At 37.3% G+C, this 22,053-nt stretch overlaps 1 protein-coding gene across 1 annotated transcript in view; it reads left to right on the top strand.

Annotated features, from left to right (window-relative positions):
* Positions 1-22,053, top strand: part of PARD3B (par-3 family cell polarity regulator beta) — a 1,344,967-nt gene that overhangs the window by 1,131,744 nt on the left and 191,170 nt on the right. The window contains exon 19 of the mRNA XM_069075096.1: positions 21,405-21,707. Coding sequence (XP_068931197.1) covers positions 21,405-21,707 — 303 coding nt within the window. The remainder of the gene's footprint in view (positions 1-21,404; positions 21,708-22,053) is intronic.

Genomic DNA, 22,053 nt, shown 5'->3' with positions numbered 1-22,053 from the left:
ATTGATAAATAATGTTTAATGACTTTGGGCTTATTGGAAAAGCTATATGAAATAAAGTTTTGATTATAAAGAACCCCAAATGATTTATTAAATTAACACCCATGTGCCCAAGCAATGTGCATAACTCATTTGGGTTAATAAAATGTTCCTGAAAAAAAATGCAGATAAAGCAAATTATACTTTTCCATTAACATTTTCAAATTTGGAAATGCTTTAGCTTTGTTTCTGATTGATCTCCATTTGGAAGTAGTTCCTAAAACATAACACTTCTCTCTTATCCTACCAAAAAAAAAAAAGTCTGGCACAAAATATTACAGAAAAGAGGAAGCTTGTGAAGACTGCTGGCTGGGTTAGGACAAGATGGGACCCCTAGAATTGCATGTTCATGAGCTGTATTTCCATAGAGTGATTTTGTGCTTAAATTCATAAAATGATTATATTTCTATTGCTGTAACATTAGTTAGATTATGGTAGGGACGCCTATATTTTGTCTAACATTTGGAATTGTATTCTTAGAAGGCATTGAAGATAAGAATCTATGGCTTCTTCCTCCCCTATGCTATCATTTTCAAATAACTCATCAAACACCTTGTATTATTCCTGAATTGACTATCAGTAAATATAAAAATGAAGGTCGTCTCTTCCCCATCCTCAGATTCCTACCTTCTTCTTGTCTTTGCATTTTTTGGTTTGTTTGTTTGTGTGAATATTGGGAGTTAAGGCATTTGGATTGAGGAAGACAGGAAGGAGGGAATATTCCATCATCATCATCATCATGGTAATAATAATAGCAAGCATTTATAGTGTGCTTTTTTAAGATTTGCAAAGTGCTTTACAAATATTATCTCATTTTATCCTTATAATAACCCTATGAGGTAGGTCTTTTATCTCCATTTTACAGATGAAGAAACTGAGGCAGAAAGGGTAAGAGACTTACCCAAAGTCAGACAGCTTACAAATGCCTAAGGCTGACTTTGAACTCATGTCTTCTTCCTACACATATAGGACACTATCCACTGCACCAACTAACTGCCTAACTCAGGTCTTTTGAGGAAATCTGACAAGTAGAATTTATGGAAACAAGATTTCTTATAACTAAAGTCACTAGTGATAATAAATCACACTTATGAAGCATGTTAAAAATTCTGTGAGATAATGTAAATATTGTTATTCCCATTTGACAGAGAAGTAAATTGAGACTCAAATTTTAAATGACTTGGCCATAGTCACCTTATTAAGTGCGGCAGGTGGAATTCAGACCCATGTTTACTGTGACCTCGAGTGCAATCAGTCCTCTTCCCAGTGTACCTTGATGAGTCTTAAAATTTTTTGGAAATGATATGCTAGGGAAAAGAAAGAATCATAAATAAATGGCTTTACTCACTCCAATTTTCTATCCCGACTTTTTAGTCTATGTGACTGTAGTTTTCACCTAATCTGAACTACTTCTTAAACTCTAAGTATGTATCTTAGTTGCCTCTCTGTGTATCTTTGCCTGGGATGTCTCCCTGGTCTCAACTATGCCAGTCCAGTGGAAACACCCATTCTTGAAGGTCCTGCTCAAATACTTCCTCCAAAATCTTCCCCTTCAGAGATGATTCATCTGCCCCCTTCAATTAAATAGTTTCCACCATTTGTGTGGCACTTATAATATTCTTCTACCTTTATTTATCTCCCAGATCTCATTTTCTCAGCCAAATTTTAAGTTCTTCAAGGGCAGGGACTATATCTTGTTCACATTCTGTAAATAAAAATACAAACTTTTCCCACCAACTGGACAGTGAGTTGAATAGAAAATACAAAAATGAAAGACAACTCGAAGTGAGAAAGGCTAATTTAGTGCATCAAGAGGAGAAACAAAAATGAGGTCTTTTTTTTCACCATCACTGAAATAGCATCAGGACCCATCCAGCCATGCTTAACTGGCAGCATTACAACAGAAATGAGTCGATTACTAGCTGGAGCCAATGTCACTCAGCCCATCCTGCCTATTGACACCTGTTTGACTACAGAAGAACAAAAGTCCTGAGAGACTGGCGTGTAAAGTGAATGAGAATTTATCCACTTCACAAACAAATGAAAATGCTGTGGGCCCAGAGAATATTTGTGAATTGAGATTTTTTTTTCATCTCTCTAAATTTAACCAGCTGGAATTACTTTTTAAGTACCGTCCTTTTCAACCTTTTGAAATGAAAGATTTGCCTTTAAATGGGAAATCTGCATTTGATTGTACAGATGAAACACAACATCCTTAGCTTATTCTCCACAAAAGCCGAATCTTTTTATACCCTACTTGTTCTGTCAAAACCACTATTCCAGAAATAAATTTCAGACGAGCATGAAAAACTGTGCATACATGTTAGTATAGAGGATGACCAAAAAATGGTAACCATTTCCAATGAGCCAAATGCCTTGTAATGAGACTCTCAGGAGTGGGCTGTTACTAAACTGTTGGCTCACAGTCGAGAGCACAGCTAACACTCAGAGCCAATATGCTATGAAAGAATACATACATGGTTATATTTAATCTTCTTGGTTCCATTCTTTTCTTTCCAACTTGACTGTAAACTTCTTCAAGGCAAAATATTGCCTTTTACATCGATTCTCCTATAATGTAGCACTATGTTCAGCACCAAGAAGGTGTTAAGTAACTTAACATGGCTTGAATAGAGAAAAAATGAGTACTATTAGAACAAATTATTGTGTAATTAAGCCTGCCTGCTGCTAAGGAAAAAAAAGCCTCAGTAGTCAAGGGGCAAATGAATCATTGGCACATTTAAATGGTAAGACAATACATAGTTGGGCATCTCTCAAGTCCTTGCTTACTTTGAACAGTTGTTGTTGCATTTTAGCTGTTTTTTAGAGGTATCCAACTCCACTTGGGATTTTCTTGGCAAAGATACTGGAGTGGTTTGCCATTTCCTTCTCCAGCTCATTTTACAGAGGAGAAAACTGAAGCAAACAGTTCAGTGACTTGCCCACAGTCACACTGCTAGTAAGTGTCTGCTAGATTTGAACTCAGGAAGAGAAGTCTTTGTGACTCTGGCTCTGGAGCTTTATCCACTGAGCTACAATGAAGTAACTAGAAAAGGAACATTTTTAAAGGTGAAAGAGGTTTGTGAGAGTATTCTCTATACATATATTTATTTATACATCATTCTTCCTTCCTTAAATGTAAACTTGAGAGCAGAGACTGCTTTTTCATGTTAGTTCTTTGCCTCCAATGCCTATCATGGTATCTTGCCAATAATAGAAACTTTTTAAAATGTCAGATTAGGAAGAGAAAAAAAAAGAAAAAGTGGTAGAGAAAGAATTACTTAGATTAAGCCTTTTGCAAAATGAAAGTGAACTTTATTATTGATGACATTGGCAGCTGAATTAAGAATTCTATTAGTGATGGATGTTAAAGCTGGCACATTTTCAATTCAGATGGACACTGAGGACATGGACATAAATGATATTTGTTCAATATACTAAGATGTATCACGGAACCTTTGATGTCCATAGAAAACTGCATTACTGTAGAAAATATATTCCAGACACTTGGAAATGTTTTCAGACCAAATTATATATCTTTTTAAAAGAAATGTATGGCATCTTCAACTGATGAAGCATCATAGTAGAATTTGGTGGGTTTTAGACTATGTGTAGGGTTGTTTAGATGTTTTCAGTTTGGTTATAGTAGATGTAAGGATGATAGGGCAGCCTAATTTTCTATTTGAACTTTTAAATTTCTATGCCACATTTTGTGAGAGTCACATATTACTAAGGAAAACACTACACTGTTCATTTCATACTCCTCTTCAGAGAAACAGGCTGATAGTACTGATCATTTTAAGAAAAGCATGTCGGTTTTTTGATAGTCATTTAGTGCAGTGGTGTCAAACTTATGTAAAATTGGGGCTACTCGTCTGTACATAAATCTTTCCATTCTGCCACACATTGACTCAGTTTGAAAATGTAACATTATCTATTTGTAGCACATATCACACATTCGAGTTTGAAAATATAACATCTATATTTTACTTTATTTTTCCTTATTTTGTTAAATATTTCTCAATTACATTTAATCTGGTTTGGAGTTGAGGGGCCACATGTTTGACATCTCTGGTCTAGTTCACCATTTGTGATAACATTGTAAAGTTGGAGAATATGTGTCTACCTGTGACCTTTGACTTGAATTATATAAGTCAGTCTGGAGCCGTGATTATTCCATACCCCAAAATTTCTGAAAATGTTTATTTCAGCTACATTCATTTAAAAGTTGTATCAGAAGGAAGGAACCATGACTCAATTGCAGACCCAGAGAGTGGATTTGAAAGTAATCAAACTACCCAATGAGGACTGAACAGATTTTAGAGATGCTTTAAAAGAACACTAAGAGCCTTAATTTCATGGGTAAATCAAAATTATGTTTTGTAACCCAAGAAATTGTGCTGTTACTTCCTACCTCATATTCATCAACTTAAGATATAAATTCATAGGGGTTGGGAGACATAAGTGACCAACCTATAATGCTTCAGTGGCTCCTTCATCTACAGATGTAGATTGTAATCCTTCTACATCTTCTCATTCTGGACAGCTCTTGTCCAGACCTTCCTATGAGTCATCTATAGAGGGTTTTCTTCTTTCTATGGCATAGATAAAGTAAAACTTGAAGCTGTTCAATACTTAACACCCATTCATGCCCTATGACTAACCTCCTTCTTCTGAAAGTGCACATCTCCCTGATGATACCCTTGATAGCATTTCCCCTATGCAGTTCCTCTTTGTTCATACACCATGTAGCCTACTCACACACACTCCCATGCATTTCCCATTGCCCTAATTTGAACCAGCCCAGAATATTCAATTGGGTCAACTCACTGATAGTCAGTGAAAATGTAAAGAAACTAAATGTAAAGAAAACATTCATGATTTACAGAATCTCAAGATTTCAGTGGCCATCTGATCCAATTCATACCTGAAAAAAAAAATCATCTCCGTCAATCGTCATCTACCTGAGAAGCAATTACTCAGCATTTACTTAAAGACTCCTAGTGAGAGCCCACACCCTCCTGAAGCCACCAATTCTACTTTTGGAGAATTAGTTATTAATAAATATTTCCCTATACCAAATCAAACTTTGCCTCACATATTACTCCTACTTCTGCTCTTTGAGCAGACAAAAAAATATAATCCCCTTTCCATATTATAACCCTTCAAGAATCCCTGACAACAATTATGTTTCCTTCCCCTACCTCACCCCCACTACCAGTTCCAAGCTATACATGCACACTTCCTTCAGCCATCTCATATGACATAATCTTGAGGCCCTTCACCATGCTGATTGTCCTCTCCTGAACATTCCCATTGGTCAACATCTCCCCTAAAACTTTGCATACAAAAATGAACATAGTACTCCAGATATGTTCTAGCCAGAATGAAGGATGAAAGGACTATCATGCCATTATTCCTTAACACTAAGAATATATTTGTTTTCTTTATTGATCACACCATTGACACATACCAAATACTCATCCCACTAAAACCCCCTATGTCCCTTTCATCTTGCCTTAAAAAATCAATTTTTGGAACCCAAGTATAGGACTTTACATTTATCCCCATTAAGTACCATCTTTTTTCAATGTGACCCAATGTTGCAGTCTTCTTTTTGAATACTAACTCTTGATAGCCAGTGTTCTAGCCATCCCTCCTGGCTTTGCACCATGTACAAATTTGATAAAGGTGCTATGACTTTTCCCAAGTCATGGGTAATAATGAAAAAAGCAAAAAAACACATGGCCAATCATCTATCCTTGGGACGCTCTGTGAAGATCTCCTTTGAAGCTGGCATTAAACTATTAATGATCACTTAGAGAGTTCAGCCAGTCCTCCAGTTCAAAATCTATCAAGTGTACTGAGGGCTAGCCCACATTTCTCCATCTTTTCCATAAGGCCAGCATGAAGGACTTTATCAAATGATATGCTAATAACTATGCAACTTATAACTATAGAATCTTACTGATTTAGTAATCTTGTCCAAAAAAGGCAAATAAATTAGTCTGGAATGACTGATAAACCTATTCTCAATGAAGTCATGTTGGAGCTCTAAGTGATCCCTGCTTCCTTTTGTAGAAGGATCCTCACCAACAGACCAGCCATTCTTCAACTGATGAATTGCTCATGGAATCTCCACTTTGAGCACAGACCCATACATATCTAGAATCCACTACCATAGCCCCACATGAGTACCATTCCACACACACACACACACACACACACACACACACACACACACACTCACCTTTTCAACTACCTTTTACATGTTATCTTTCTGAATTAGTTGAAGTTCCTTAAGGACCCTGGCTAGCATTCTTTTTTCTTGCCTGGTACAAAACAGGTATTTAATATATTTTTGTTGACTTAACTATACATTTAACAATAGAGTATTGAATTTTGCTGATAAGATTAAGCTTATTTTTGCAAGTACTAAGCTATAATTAATTATTAATTAATAATAATGCAATTAAGCTATATTTTGCAACTCCATTCTCTTCCCATTTAAAAAAATAGGAACATTTGCCATCTCCAATCCTATGCTACCTTTCTCATTCACCATGATCTTTCAGAGATCACTGATAATGAGTATCCTTTCTCATCCAAATGTTACTCTCCTTGACAGAGAAAATAGGAAAAAAGTAACAGGATGCAATTGCTGAACATCTCAGGGATCCATTTCAAGCACATCTTGTTTCAGACATCACATATATACATAAATACAAAAAAATTTTATATAACACATGATATATGCATGTTTTATTGTATTTATATGTACATGCACATACATATATGTGTGTATATGAACCATCATTCCCATAAACTTTACTGTGCCTGAGTTTGCTTATTTTAAAAATATTGTGACTTAACAAACTATCAAGGATTGATAAGAAAATTCAGAACCCTCAAATAGGAAAGCAAGAGATGTCTGGACACTATCAAAGGATCATGAGCTAAGGGAGGTTGAGTCTTATAAAGAAAGCTACAAACATCACTTTAAAAATTCCTGACACCTTTGCAGGTCGGGTGGCCAAAATCTTTTTAACACAGCAAAAGCTTATAAATCCAAGGTATATTAACAACAAACTGATGTTTATGTAGCCTTATGGTCAGAGCACATATGAAAGAGATTTTTCAACCAAGAAAGAATATTAGAACTCATTTAAAACACTGACTCAATGACAAATACTTCCCAAGCACTCTGTTCATGTGTCTGATATTTTTTCTACATTTTTGCATCTGAAGGTATTTTTCTAGTATGATGATAACCACTTCAACCACCAAGCTGCAATTACTAGATTCAGAACTAACCCCAAAGTATATTTTCTTTTTCCAACAAATTGTGTGTTTTGATTTAACAATGCCTAGTTCAACACTAGCACCCTGTGGGCTCTTAATGACTGCTTTTGGCCTGAATGAATACATTAACATTTTTAAGTTTCACTATTATCTGTTTCAATATAATACATAATGAAGGATATAAGTATGGGGTACTTGATGGAGTAAGGGGTTGGGAAAAGAGAAAATAGAAAGTCAGTAAAGAAAAAAACCAGATGGGAAGGGGGGTGTGATCAGGTTATGAGAAGGAAAGGTAAAAAATCACCAAAACCCATAGTCATTTTACTGGATACGTTGAGCTTTAGATCAGTCACATACATTGACATATAGAGCTATAACTAGAGAGTGGCAATTAGAGCTTTGTCCTAGGGTGCTGAATTTTAGGGCAAACTGATAGTACTTGTACCAGGTGAGTTCAGGATCCAGTTAACAAGAATAGTTAATTAGTTAAAATAGAGAGCTATCAAATGGACATAATCCAGTAAGCCCTTCTATAGTTTAGAATAGGAGTGGGGAACTTCTGGCCTCAAGGACCCTCTAGGTCCTCAAATGCAGCCCTTTGACTAAATCAATCTTCACAGAACAAATCCCCTTAATAAAAGGATTTCTTCTGTAAAACTGAGACTCAGTCAAAAGGTCCTACCCGAGGACCTAGAAGGTCACATGTGGCCTCAAGGCTACAGGTTCCTGCCCCTAGGTCTAGAGCAGCCTGTGAGAACCCCCAGTGTCATAGGGTTTTTGTCTCCATGTGTTAGATTGATGTCTTGGATTCTCCTTCCCCATATAAGACCTTGTACCCTGAAGTTATCTATCTCAGGTCCCTTCCTCTCCTTAACTAAATTTATCTCAAGAAGTTCATCTGTGGGTTCTTCTATAATGCTTCCCCCAACTGTCAGAGTTCCTACTTAAAGTCCTGTCAAAGGGGTTCATTAAAGTATATATAATTTAATGTCTGGGACTGGTTAGGTCAGTTGGGGCAGAATGATGTTTAAAACAAGATATTATATCTTTGTGGTTATGGGACAGTTAACTTTGCCCTGTTCTGTGGCCACACCGAAGACAGTCTTCTCAAAAATTTCTGATGTTGACCACAAAAAAGATGAGTTTAGAGAATGTGGCATAATGACTACTAGAAAATTACCATACGTTTATGTGCTTTGTGATGGTATCTCAGCAGCTTCCTGTACATACAGCACGTTTTATGTTTAACTGATTCCCGGGTCTTCATTCATCCTGATATTATGCTATTCTGGAATGTGGAACTACAAAAAATTCTTTGACTTCTGTGGGCAAACTAGCTTACAAAGTCAATTAATGACTCTCCCATTAAAAAAATAATCAGTGTTTTATATGTAGTATGTATTTAATGAGTAGTTATTTATTTGAATTTAATTGTCACTAATAGTAGTAATAATAGCTAACATTTATATAATGCTTTAAGCAGAGCACTTTATATATTTATATACTTTATATATTTCAGAGCACTTTTTATACTTTAACTCATTTGAACCTCACAACAACCCTGTGAGATAGGTGCTATTATTATCCCCATTTTATAGATGAGGAAAATGAGGATGAAAGCAATTAAGTGACTTGCCTGGGACACACTCCACTTGTAATAAGGTCAATTTATACTCAGATCTTTTTGACTCCCAGTCCAACACTCTCTCCACTGTACTGCCTTGCTATGGGCCAGTAGCTATTTTATAGGAAACTATTTCATATCCAGCATTGTGCTAGGGCCTGTAGAGTCTAAGAACTGTAGGTATAATATTAAACGTAGGTATAATATTAAATAAAATAATATTAAAATATAATATTAAATTTGTCTTCTTCTGTCTATTTTGTGTTCTTTGTAAAATCCCAGGAGTATACTTGGACTTAATTGGCAGTGCTCATTTGGATAAGCTGCTGCTGATCCTTCCCGTCTCTTATTCTTCTAATGCCTTCTTTTTTCTTTCCTTTATTTTTTCACCTTCCTCTTATCTAAGGTCAGTTGCTGGCCAGTTCAGCTGAATACAGCTTCAATTTCAGTTCTGATAACATATAACCTTCAGGAAAAGATTTGTAATTTAATGAGTTTTAATATTTTTTATCATCTGGAGAGTCAACTTCCTCTATTTCATTTTTCTGGTTTTTCTGACCTCTAGATAAACCCTTACTTCCTCAAATTGGAGGTATAACTGACAAAATATAAGTAAAGGGGTGTTATTGAGAAAGATTGGGGAGATGCTTTATCCTTTGATTCATTCTTGGCTTTGATTATTTTATCTATTTATAGCAGAAACTAAGATTTAGGAGCTGTTACATTCAAACACAGACTCCTTTTATCATCTATACATCTCTAAGTACTTTGCAATGAAATCATTAAACTCAATTATAAAATACAACTTAATCATGCACCAAATTTTTTCAAGTAGGGGAGAAGTAACTTAAATTATTAAGAACCTAAATGATAAATGGTATTTTAGTTATAAACTAGAAAAGAATAAAGGCTCATAGATTCATAGATTTTTTTAAGCTAAAAGAGACAACTTAGGAAAAAATATACATATTTTAGGCTAGCCTCCTCATGTTACAAGTGAGGTAAATCCAAGACCCAGAAGATAAAGTTTTAAATCTTTGATTATAGGAGCTTCTCAAGTCTGGGAGTTGAATTTCTGGTTTTGTGTCCCCTGAGTTTCAAATAGCCTGCCATACCTACTATATGCTTAATAAATACTTGTTACATTGATGTCTCTTTCCCAAGGTCACACCAGTTAATGGAAGAGCTACCAATTAAGCCCTTGTTTTCAGACTTCTAGTTCAACACCCTTCCCGCCGTGTTGTTGTTCAGTCATTTTCAGTTGTGTCCAACTCTTCATGATCCCATTTGGCAAAGATACTGGAGTGGTTTGCTCTTTCCTTTGCCAGCTCATTTTATAGATGAGGAAACTGAGGCAAACAAGGTTAAGTGACTTGCCCAGGGTCACCCAGCTAGTGTCTAAGGCCAGATTTGAACACAGGAAGATGAGTCTTTGAATGCTGACTTGGCTGATAGCCTTCCATCATTGCTGACATGCTGAGAAGAGCCTTGCCTTAAACGTGTTCCAGGCCTATCAGTGATTCCAAGTGGAATAGTTATCAGGGCATCATGGAATTGATATTTTGGTCCTTTCTTTGGATGAGTCCTTCAGAGCTGGGAGTAGGAAACCACCTTTAGCTGGTAAGGTGTCTTATTCCTGGTTTTACTGTTTATTGTTCAAACAACTCTTGGCCAGTGAAAAGGACAAAGACAGCAGCCACAATCAAGGCAATGCAGACAAACACGTTATGAAGCTGGAGGTATATGAAAAGAGTCCTGGATCTTCAGTTAGAGTGACTGGCTTCAAATTCTACTTTGAACACTTACTTAGGTTATGGTAGGTAAGTCACGCGATCCCTGGGCCTGAGTTTCCTCATTCGTAAAAATAAAGGTTGGACTAAATGGTCTCTGAGGCTTCTTTTAACCCTAAATCTATGGTCATATAATCCCAAGCGTAGTGCAAATATTAGCATCACCATGTTGCAGATGAGAAAACTCAGGATTATAGAGATTAAGGGAATTGACCAATGTTGCCAAATAGTAAGGGGTGGAGTCAGTATGTCTCCCAATTCTCAATCCAGTGGCCTTTCCAGACACCATACAGCTTCCAAAATTACCAATTGTTCTCCTCTGCCACATACACACAATCAAGAATGTCATGGATCCAGGTTCACTAGAAGTAATAGCTACATACTCAAGATAGAAAATTAATATTTTCACCATTTTACCCTGCAAATACAGCAAAAGCCCCTGAATAACCACAAATAATTAATGAAACAGATTTTTTTTCTGAGTTAAAGAGTTAAATCACAATAAAACAAGCATTCTTCCAGATGCATCCTAATACCAGAGTTCAAGCTGCAGTTCCTGGAGATTCTTCATCTTGATATTCTGAACAATGAACTTGGATGATACTGAGTCATAAAAAAAAAAAGACAATTCCATTTTCAAGTAAAGAAAGCATCATTTTAATGGAGTTTTTCAAAAAAGGCTACCTATTGTCAGATAATGTGTCCCCATCTTTGATTAGGAAAATATAGCCCCAATAACTATGCTTCTGATTACTAAGCCAAGAAAGTGGATTAATACATTTTGGGATGATTTACCAACAAACAGAAAGAGTTATGTGCTGAACAGTTAGTTTATCAGAAAAGCCCATTTCACACAACATTCTAGTCCCCTTAGCCTTCCAGGTAATAGAGGCTTTACTCCATTTCTTTAAAACTCCTATTCTGAGCCCAGCACTGCATTGTCTGGTGGGGCATATGAAATTTAGTGACGTGTGGAATCTCAATTTGAAAGCTTCATCTTCTCTTGCCTGCTTTATGTTAACTTCAAGATCTCATGAGAACAGTGACCCTGTCCTTGACTTGGCTCCTCCCGGTCTGTACCAGATTGAACACTGTCCAATATGACATGACACTCAGCAATTTCCTTGTTCCATGAAAGGGACCCTGCTTCACTGGAGCTGCATACTGACTCCTAGAAAGACCTAAAAGCAGAAATATGAATGCAAATTTCATTCATTAAAATTATAATTAATTTATTGAAAGAGAATTGTTATTATTTCAGGGACAAATGAATATTAGAATATGCATATTATTTTAATGAACCAAGAGAATCTTTGGAGAGACTTCTATGATAATTGGAAGCAGGACACTATAGTTCTACTAAGGGAGGTGAGAATATTATGCATTAAAAAGGCTAAAGATTAGTTCTTTTAAAAATACAGAAAATCAGTATTCCATATCCAGGCTTTCCCCCACATAACATCGTTAATTATTTCCATGAAAGCAAAACTCTTTTAGTCAACCCATGTTTCTCCCTAAAACAAAGGCCATCATTTTGTTGGTGATTCTCAACTGGTCACCAATACTCAAGACCAATGGCCACCAGTATTCTTCTGGTGATGCTTTATGACTGTTAGTCACAAAATATAGTCATCAATGAAGCAAAGGTATTGATTGTCCAAATGGCAATGGTAATGGCAAGACACGAGTGTCAGTGGGCAGGATGCAGCGCATTGTGAGCAAGGAACTATGAAGGAAAAGGGAAGGATAAAGGATGTCATCAGAGAAACATATGATGAAAATTGATGGAGTCATATAGCATGGATGAGGGATAACCACTGGATGTTCTATGTGCTGATATCCTAATGAGTCAGTAGTGTGATATGGCAGTGAAAAAAATCTAATATAATCTTGGGCTGCTTTGAGAGACATAGTGCTAAGGACAATGGAAGTGATGGTTCTACTGCACTATGTCCTGGTCAGATCTTATGTAGAGTGTTAGTTTAGCAGTGGGTGCCATATTTTGGGAAGGACATTAATAATCCATGGAGTATCTTGAAGAAGCAACCTAGGATAGCAAAGGGCATCAAGATCATAGCATAAGATCATTTAAAGGACCTTGGGATGGTTCAATGGAAGGAGACTTTAGGGGAGGTGTGACAACTGTATTCAGGTATTTGAAGAGCTGTCATATGGGAAAGGGATTATCTTCTGCTTGGTCCCAGAAGTCAGAACCAGACACCATAAATGAAAGTTGTAAATAGGTTTAGGCTTGCTTTAAGGAAAAAATCTCTTAATCAGAGCTATCCAAAAGTGAAATGGGTTTCCTTGGGAATCTGCCTCTGATCATTAAAGGTCTTCAAGCAAAGACTGAATGACTTTTTCTGGGATTCTGTAGAGGGGAATCTGTATTCAAGTACAAGAATTTGAGTTTTGAATGCTTGGTACTTTAGTTTAAGAAAGGACCTCAGTGACTGGTTTCTTATCTTGCCAGGTGATCTTCAGAATCTCCCTAATACAATTCAGTTTCCTGGCATGGTGCTGGTAGACTATCCAAGTTTCACAGGCATACAACAATGAGTTCAGCACAGTGACTCTGTAGACCTTCAGCTGGGTAGGCGGTCTAATATCCCTTTTCTCTCACACTTTCCTTCAGAGCCTTCCAAACACTGAACTAGCTCTGGCAATGCATGCTTCAATTATCAATGTGTACATCCCTGGAAAGTTCACTGCCAAGGGAAGTGGTATGGATGGGGCAGTGCTGGCTGGTGGAGAACCTGTGTTTTATTGGTGTTAATTGTTAGGCCAAAATTAACACAAGCAGCAGAGAATCAACCCATTCTTAGAAGGTCATTTGTGACTGAGAATAAAAAAGAATTAGAGGCATCAGATATAGACAACTTTTCAGTAAGTTGGACAGTTAAAAGTTGTAGAGAAATTGGGATAGTAGCTAGGTAGAAAAATTAGGACAGTCATAGAGTAGAAGGGTCCAGGGAAAGATTTCCTTAGGATTGGAGAAATCTAACATGTTTGTAAGAAAATGAGAAAGAGCCAGTAGAGAGAAAGATTGATGGTACCTGAGAGAGAAGGGCTAATTTCTATAGCAGGGACCTGGAGAGATGTGGGAGGGGATGGGATCAAGGATTTGCTGTGATTTAGAAACTGAACACCCAGAATTCTTATAGAGGAATTCTAGGATTTGTTAGAGGTGACAGCTGACATGGCCAGTCTAGTTAAGACTTTCACACACAAAAAACATGATACCATTAACATCATTATTAGATTTGACACTGAATACTTACATTTAGATTCCTCAATCTACATTTTAAAACAATGTTTTACCTGTTAGAAGCCGCTCTACCATGTGTTTTCTATTCCTTTCCTTCACCCAATGCAAGGGTTCAGATTTCATTCCCCATATTATCATACTGTAGCAATGCTAGTTAGTAGAAACCTATAGGGCTCTAGACTGACAGAAATTAGAAAAGGCTTAAAGACTTTTTAAGCCAGTCCTACTCGGTAAAATGGCAGAGATATGTTCTTCCCCCTTTGCTCATATTGCTTTTTTATTGTTATCAGATGTACCATGAATTTAATGCTGATCAAAGGCAAAAAAGAAAGCAAGCTGCTCTTACTCCATGTTTTTATGGTGGTAGTACTAAGAAATGCAAGGTTTGTTTTTCCCTGAAATAACTTTTCCAGGAAACTTTGGATTATTGCAACAGTCTTCTGTACCTCTTTTCCCTTGCTCCATTCCATTATACAAACACTAATTTTGTCCCATCATTTCCTTTAACAATTTGTAATGTCAAAGGGAGATGAGCTAGTCATGTTGCCCAATGGTAAATCAACAGATGTACTCTATGGATCATATGATAAATTTCCTGTAACTATATATAGCCATCAGTAGGCCAAGGACCAGATAGATCCAATGAGAAAATACGGACCCAAACTGGAAATATATAAATGAAAGATGAAAATGGATACAAATGGACTATGAAAAATTATATTATGAATTGGTGGATGGATAAATGAAGGCAAATGAGACATTAAAGTTTCCTACTCAAGCTTCTCCAATGAATCTCACTTATCTATCATGTGTCAAGTATCTCTGGTTAGATAGACCACACCTCTTCTACAATTTAGTGCGTTATCTTTGAAAATTATGATGGCTAAAATATGCATCACCCTGTTGCCAATTTAGTAAGGAACCTCTCCAAATTTAACTGGGCTCATCATCAGAAAACAGATAGCCTGTCCACCCACAAGTCCAGTTACTGTTATAAATTCAAAATCTTCACCCAGAAACTTAAAGCCTTCTTCTGGAAGCCTAAGATTAAATCTTAGTCCTTTCCCCTGTATTTGGACAGGGAAGTTCTGAAAAGTAGAATCCTATACATACCTCTCTCTTCCCCTCTATCTTCTGTGAGAGTGGGCAGAAATTCAGTGATTCTTGGAGACCCCTTTCCCCACTCATCTACCACCTTCCTTAAGCACTGTCTTTGAGTAGAGGTGGTGGCATAGGGCATATGCCATGCCCACTTCCCCTGACCACCCATCAGCATGGCTCAGTGAAAAGAGCACTTGTCTGGTACATTTGTTTCTATCTACCTTGAAGCACTGTAAAGGCAGCAGGTGTTCAGTAAATGCTGTTGACTGACTGACTCCATCATCAGGCATACATCTGTACTCTTGGGAAGGCACTGTGCAATCTGTTCAGGGCATGGCTGCATCTAATTCCATGATTAGTGGAGCCAGGGATGACAACCGTAATGGAAAGGGACTCCTGATAATGCTCTGGTTGAATAAGCTATTTTTGCAGGTCTGAAGGATTTTTTAACTTCCTGTATAAAGTTGCTGTATTAATAGGAAGAGAGAAAAGCACCACACCTCTTGTGCCTCTCTTAATTTCCATCACTGCCACGAACAACCTTTGGCACAGCAGACGATAAATGCCACAGACTGGCAGACAGATTTTAGGTACAAAAGGCATGCAGCCTTATTTACCCATAACCTTGATGTTATGCTAATTGGAGTCTTCCCCTGCCCATTGAGGATGGGTAGGGTCTACACAGTTCTTGATACCAGGTCTCTACCTAAAATAGAAGAGGATATTTAGGAAGATTGACTTTCAATTCTAAATATAAGCACATAAAATAGTACCACTTACACTCTGCAGTTCTCAGTGCCCCTATTCTTGACCATGTTTCCCCCATCCTCTTCAAAGAGAGAAAGAGCAAGGAAGCTAAGGGGTGGATGCTAGCTGGGTGTGAGTTATCAGGTGGCAGAAAAGAGGGACCAAAAATGCTTTGAGGGACAGGAACGGAAACATAACTAGCTTCCTTTCATTCTCTGTGGCTTTTTCCTTTTCCTCTTCAGGAAGTTTATGTCAACTAGCAATGCTCCAAAGTGAACCACATTGAGCTTTCCTCATCCCTTTGTGCTCAGTGGCATGTACCATTATGACAAGGGACATCTTAACCTCCCCTATCCCCTGGGGGTGAAAGCTTCAAAGAGGACAATTTAGGTTTTTAATTAATTTTTTTTCAATTAACATGCATTTGCTTTCTTTTTCTTTGACCTCCCCTCTACATTTGGAGGGAAAAAAACCCTTGTGACAAATTTTTTCTGATGCATGGAAAAATCTTCAAAACAGAACTATGCAAAAGTAGAATTCCCTCTCCCTGGGTCTTCAGACAAAGACCAGGGTACTGTGTATTCAGGATGTTGTAGAGAGACTCTATGACTGGTATGACTGGTTAAGATGGCTTTGGGAGAGTCCCTTCATCTCAGAGAATTTATTATCAATAAACACAAATATCTCATTCCTCCTAAGATACAGACAAGACACATGTTTTATGTAACTTTTTTATTTCAATAAACAAGCATTAACTTTCTCTCCCTCCCACTTTCTTTTCCACATGGAAAAGGAAAATAGAAAAAAAAACCCAAAACCTTTCTAACAAATATGTATAGTTAAGCAAAACAAATTGCAACACTAGCCATGTTCAGAAATGTATGTCTGCATCTTGACAGACCAGATTTTAAAGGTGATGTTTCTACCTTCTGTTTCCAATTTTTTCTAATCCCTCCTCCTTCTCACAATTTCCAGAAAGGCACTGAAAACAGTGGGGAAATGTCAATTGGGAGAAGTTAATAAATTAACTAGAATATTGCTTGTCATAGTTTAATATCAACAATAATACCAGTAATAAAACATTTTGAAGACACTGAATAAAATAGGCATTACTTGTCCCAGGCAACCATCCCAGCCTTCTCAAGGGACAGATTATTACAGTTCCCTCCTAAATATTAGTCAGCACATCAGCTCAGAGGGCATTCCTAAAAGGTGTTAAATACTTAATAGTATTTTGTATAGGGACCTCTGTCTATGGGACTGCTATAGGAGAAGTAAACATTTCTAGAAAAGGTGCTAAACACTTATTAGCAGTTTTATTCTGCTTCAGGGCCAGTTTCACAAGGAGAAAATGAAGATATTTACTAAACAGTTATGGGCAAATGCTGTATATTTTGGGAAATGCCAAGAAAAATGCAGGAACTATAATCAATTAGCTACTTTTAGCTACAGTTGGCTAATTTTCAAATAGAAAACTTGATGGGTCCAGAAAAGGTCTGTTTTTAGGAAAATGTAAGTTGCAGTAACAGAAATGAGGGATTTCACTGAATTGAGATTCTATCAAGAGGGTAAAATTGGGAGACTAGTAAGGAGGTAATAAAAAATACCACCATTTAGTGTGACTTAAAGATGTAACCAAAAGGTAGGAATTGAGCATGGCTGTCATATAGTTGAAATAAAGAACAGATTCACTGTCCAAGAAATGACAGTGCATTGTCTTTGGGGAGGCCAAGATGTCTCTGAAGCCTTGTAGGAGATTTTCTTCTTTGCTTGGGTGGGCCCAGAATCAGCCAGCATATTTTATAGTTTAGGTTTAGAATCAAACTAAGTTCCTACAGACCTACCCTACCGGGATAAAATGGGAGAAGACTTGGCCCCCTGAGCTCACCCAAACCATCTGGGTTTGGTCTGATCTGGTGGATAACTGCTGTAAACTTTACTGAGTTACCTGCCCCGTGGGATTTGCCTCATTGGAAGCCATCCTGAAAGATATACAGTGTTTTCTTTTGGTTGTACTATCTAGCAAGAATGAGGAACTTGATGACTGGCATTCTATTTGGGGGAAAAAAAGTTTTAAAAATAAATATTTTGAAGAAAGATGCAATTGTTTTCTCTTAAAGATTGGACCAATAATATAGGCTGAAGCACTAAAATTTTAGAATGCCAAGTTTCCTGAGCAGGAAAAAAGCTTAATAGAAGAGAGGTGAGTGATGATGCTGGGTACCAACTATACAGTTTTCTTAACTGCCACGGAGATGGTTTAGATTGACATGAAAAATAGAAAGGACAAGAGAAAGATCATTGAGAAAGTGTTATAGACTCCTGGGCAAGAGTGAGAAAGAAATGAAAAATATTAATGCAGCTAAAATAGGTCCATTGAAAAGCTGGGACATTGATCACAAAGAAGTGCCTGTAACCTGGTATTGACTAGTGAGTATATTACAAAGAAAGGAAACAATTGTCCCTGAGCAGGTATGGTTTACATGCTAGTGAGGCTGCATTCATGAGGAAAACTTGAAGAAACTGGGCTCCTTCCCTGGAACAAAAGAAAATCATAATGACCCAATCACAGCTTTTGTTGGGCATTGATGGCAGGATAAAACATCCTACCTGTCAAAAGGGAAATTTATACAAAAGATGTTTGTATTCTTTAAGAACTAAACCACTTCTTTGCCTCAAATTGTTGTGTTCATTTCTTCCCTTCTCTTCCTTTCCCACCACTCCTGCTGAACACCCCCCCCCCAAATATTCCTGCTGTCCTCTCCCTCTGTCTACTTTTGGGCTAGTAACACAAAATAGCATGATACAGGGAGGTAGCTTTCTGAAAAGGGTGCTGGATTTGGGTTCAGGAAGATCTGAATTTGAATGACACTTCCTAGCTGGGAGTCTCTGGATGTGTCCCTTCCCTGCACTCATCCTCAGCTTCCTGGTCTGTAAAATGGGGATAATACTACCTACCTCACTCACAGGGCTGTTATGAGGCTCAAATAAAATGATGTGTACCTTCATTTCACTCATACTCCTTCCCAGAAATTTCAGAGGCAGACTGAAAAACCTTAATTCTTGGGTTTCTTAGTTCCTCAACATCTTAAACTCTCATGACCTCTATCTCCAGCCTACACAACCCCAACAGAAGTATTCAAAACTTAGATACTGAGATGGTTTGCCATTTCCTTCTCCAGCTCATTTTAGATAAGGAAACTGAGGCAAATAGAGTTAAGTGACTTAACCAGAGTCACAGAGCTAGTAAGTGTCTGAGGTCAGATTTGAATTCACAGAGATGTGGACAAATGATAGCAACCAACCAGAAGAAACCTACCCCCTTACCTTATTGATCTTTTTAGCTTTATTTGCAATGGAAATCCATCCTTATTATCTTGGTGCAGCAAGTATTCACTGACAATGGAGTCTGTATTGTCCCTGGAAAGATGGTTTTATTACAGACATAGATCAGGTTAGCATCTTTATAAAAATTATTCAAAACAAATATCCATGAAGACACCACTGACATGCATTGAAGGAGGTCAGCAGGATCCCTCTACTAGGACCCTGCTGTGTAATCTTTCTTTCATCTTAATTCTAAATCCCTTGGAAAATGGAGTTATCTGTCACATATTTTCCTCTGCTCACTAATTACTTACTTGCAGGGTTCCTAGTTTGGCTCCTGCAAAAGAGAAAGGGAATAATTGCTACTAGTATTTTTCATCTCTGTTGACTTGAGTAGAGATGCTGGCTTAGCCCTACACCCATATCTTTCTTTTTTCCCCTTTCTTATCCTTACATACTTTATGTGGGGGGAGGGAGAATCAGATTCCTCTTCTCTCTGGTAAGGAATACCATGAGAAGGTTAGTTGAATACCTTGGTATTCAAGATAAGGAATACCTTGAAAAGTTAGTTATTCGAAAGTGCTCCACAACTTATATAGAAGTTTTTATGTTTTTCAAAAGAAAGCCAATTCCAATGTGCAAAAAAATTGCCTTTTGGTTTTAGAAAGAGAAAAGAGGACAACATTATGTTTTCACAGACCAGAAGCAAGTGCACCTCCAAAATAAATGTTCAAAAAACAGGTAAAAAAAACCCCCACCCTTATCCAATCCTCTGGACATATCTTTGAACTGGGTCCTTTTGGCCTGCAAAATAGTCTTCTCTTCATTGACTTCATAGTTCCAAGGTCTGCCATCTTTTTGCTCATTTCCTCCAAGATGCATTCAACTTTCTCTCTTTGGTCTCTTCTTCCACTAAAACTAATATCATCATTCTTTTTCCCCCTTTACAAATAATACTCTACTCATATGAAAATGAATACTTTATCCTACTTTCTTCTTGATATCGCTCACCTCAAACTATCAACATTATTATCATTCAATAATAAGCTAAAGGACTTTCCTAGTTCAACAATTAATCAAAAAATTTAAGACATCTACTAGTTTGGGAATGAAGTAAAGCTACAGATGGATTTGAAATTCTCCTAAAAATGTTTCCCTTTCCTTATTCCCAATAGATTATACAATGGCACCGATTAGCAGCAGCATTTTGAAATACCACTTAAGGCTTTATCACAGTGGAGTCCTGCCAGTAATAGTCTTTAATTCACTTATATGTGCCAATTCATCTCTGTCAGGATCCTATTAATTTCCTCCCTGTTTTACTCTGTCCCTAGCCCCTATATAATGAGGCACTGTGCTCCCCATTTATGTAACCAAAAAAATTAAAATCTCTTGTAAATGACTTCTGATATGCTGCTTTTAGTGACCAGGCTGCCTCCCCACTTCCTCTTCATGTTTAATTCATTCTCTGCAAGCTCATTTCTCTAGAAGACTACAGGAAGATCAAGCAGCCAAATGGTGAACTCATAGGAAAAGTGTGGGAATTCAGGTTAACTGCTTTAACCTTTGGTCCTGCATTGAGGAATACTTTCCAGACTATTATACCTAAGACACACTCTTCACACAAACAGCCAACACTGATTGAATGAGTGTTAATGAAAACCAACCTCTTAGTCTTCAATCATTCCTCTTATCAATGGGCAAGATATCAAAATACCCACATCATCATCATAACATAGAAAGCTAAGAAGACCTGAAGTCAAGTAGACCTGAATTCAAATCTGACCTTAGATACTTTCTACCTGTGACCTTATGCAAGTCATTTAATGGCTATCTGCCTCAGTTTCCCTGTATATAAAATAGGGATAGTACCTCCCTCCCAGGATTGTTGTGAGGATAACATATATAATTTTTCTAAAGCAGTTTGCAAACCTTAAATTACTATATAAATGCTAGATACTATTATTATTATATTATTATTAAATCAGAAGACCCTGCAACAAACATGGGGGAGGGCTTTTAAATAAATACTATGGCTTATGCACCTGGCCTTTCTTTTGATGATGGTCTGGAATGAACAACAAGGCAACAACTGGTGAAACTCAGAGGGGTTAGTACATATTTTGAGTGATGTTTTCTCTTTGCTGGTATGAAATTATTACTGCTGGGTTAAACTAACGTCTCTGTTAACTTACTCTGCACTTTCCAGAATTGGAGCAAAGCACCAGGAGCTACGAGAAAAACAGGCAAGAGGGCTTACTGATTATTCCACTGGCCTCATAGGACCTCTTCATGATATGGATGATGATGAAATGGATCCCAATTATGCCCGAGTGAACCATTTCCAGGATACTTACGTACCAGCTGGTGTCTACAGGTCATCACCACCACCCAGTGTTGGACCACTGGGCTATGTACGGGATGGCCCCCCACTATTTCCAGAGAAGGATCACTTGGAGGGGCTTTATGCAAAGATCAACAAGCCTTACCATCCTCAGGCTCTTGCTGACAGGTAATGAAACCTTGTGGAAGTTGAAGGTAGTCCTTATTCAGCAAGGTCACATATGGGTTGTCTGATGTTTGGTAAGAGCAAAAATTGGACATACTGATGTGGAATTCTAAAAACAAAATAAAAACAAAAACCCTTCAGTTTCCTGAAAGAGATATACAGCGGCTACCCTAGACAAGGGCTGTGTTTTGACTTAACTTGAAGCTGTCAACCATCCAAAAATAAAGCTAACAAATAATAGTAATAAGGCACCATGAATAGACAATAGACGAATTCAGAGAGCAAAGTCCCTGTTGCAAAGAGCTGACAATTTATGCAAGAATATTATGACAGAGCTGATAATGACAAA

Source organism: Petaurus breviceps, unplaced genomic scaffold (genome assembly GCF_028583685.1).
Source record: "Petaurus breviceps papuanus isolate PSGF00001 unplaced genomic scaffold, PetGlider_PUasm1.0 90903, whole genome shotgun sequence".
In the NCBI taxonomy this organism is placed as follows: domain Eukaryota; kingdom Metazoa; phylum Chordata; class Mammalia; order Diprotodontia; family Petauridae; genus Petaurus; species Petaurus breviceps.
The sequence above is the reverse complement of the archived record's forward strand: the minus strand, read 5'-3'. Positions and strand labels throughout refer to the sequence as shown.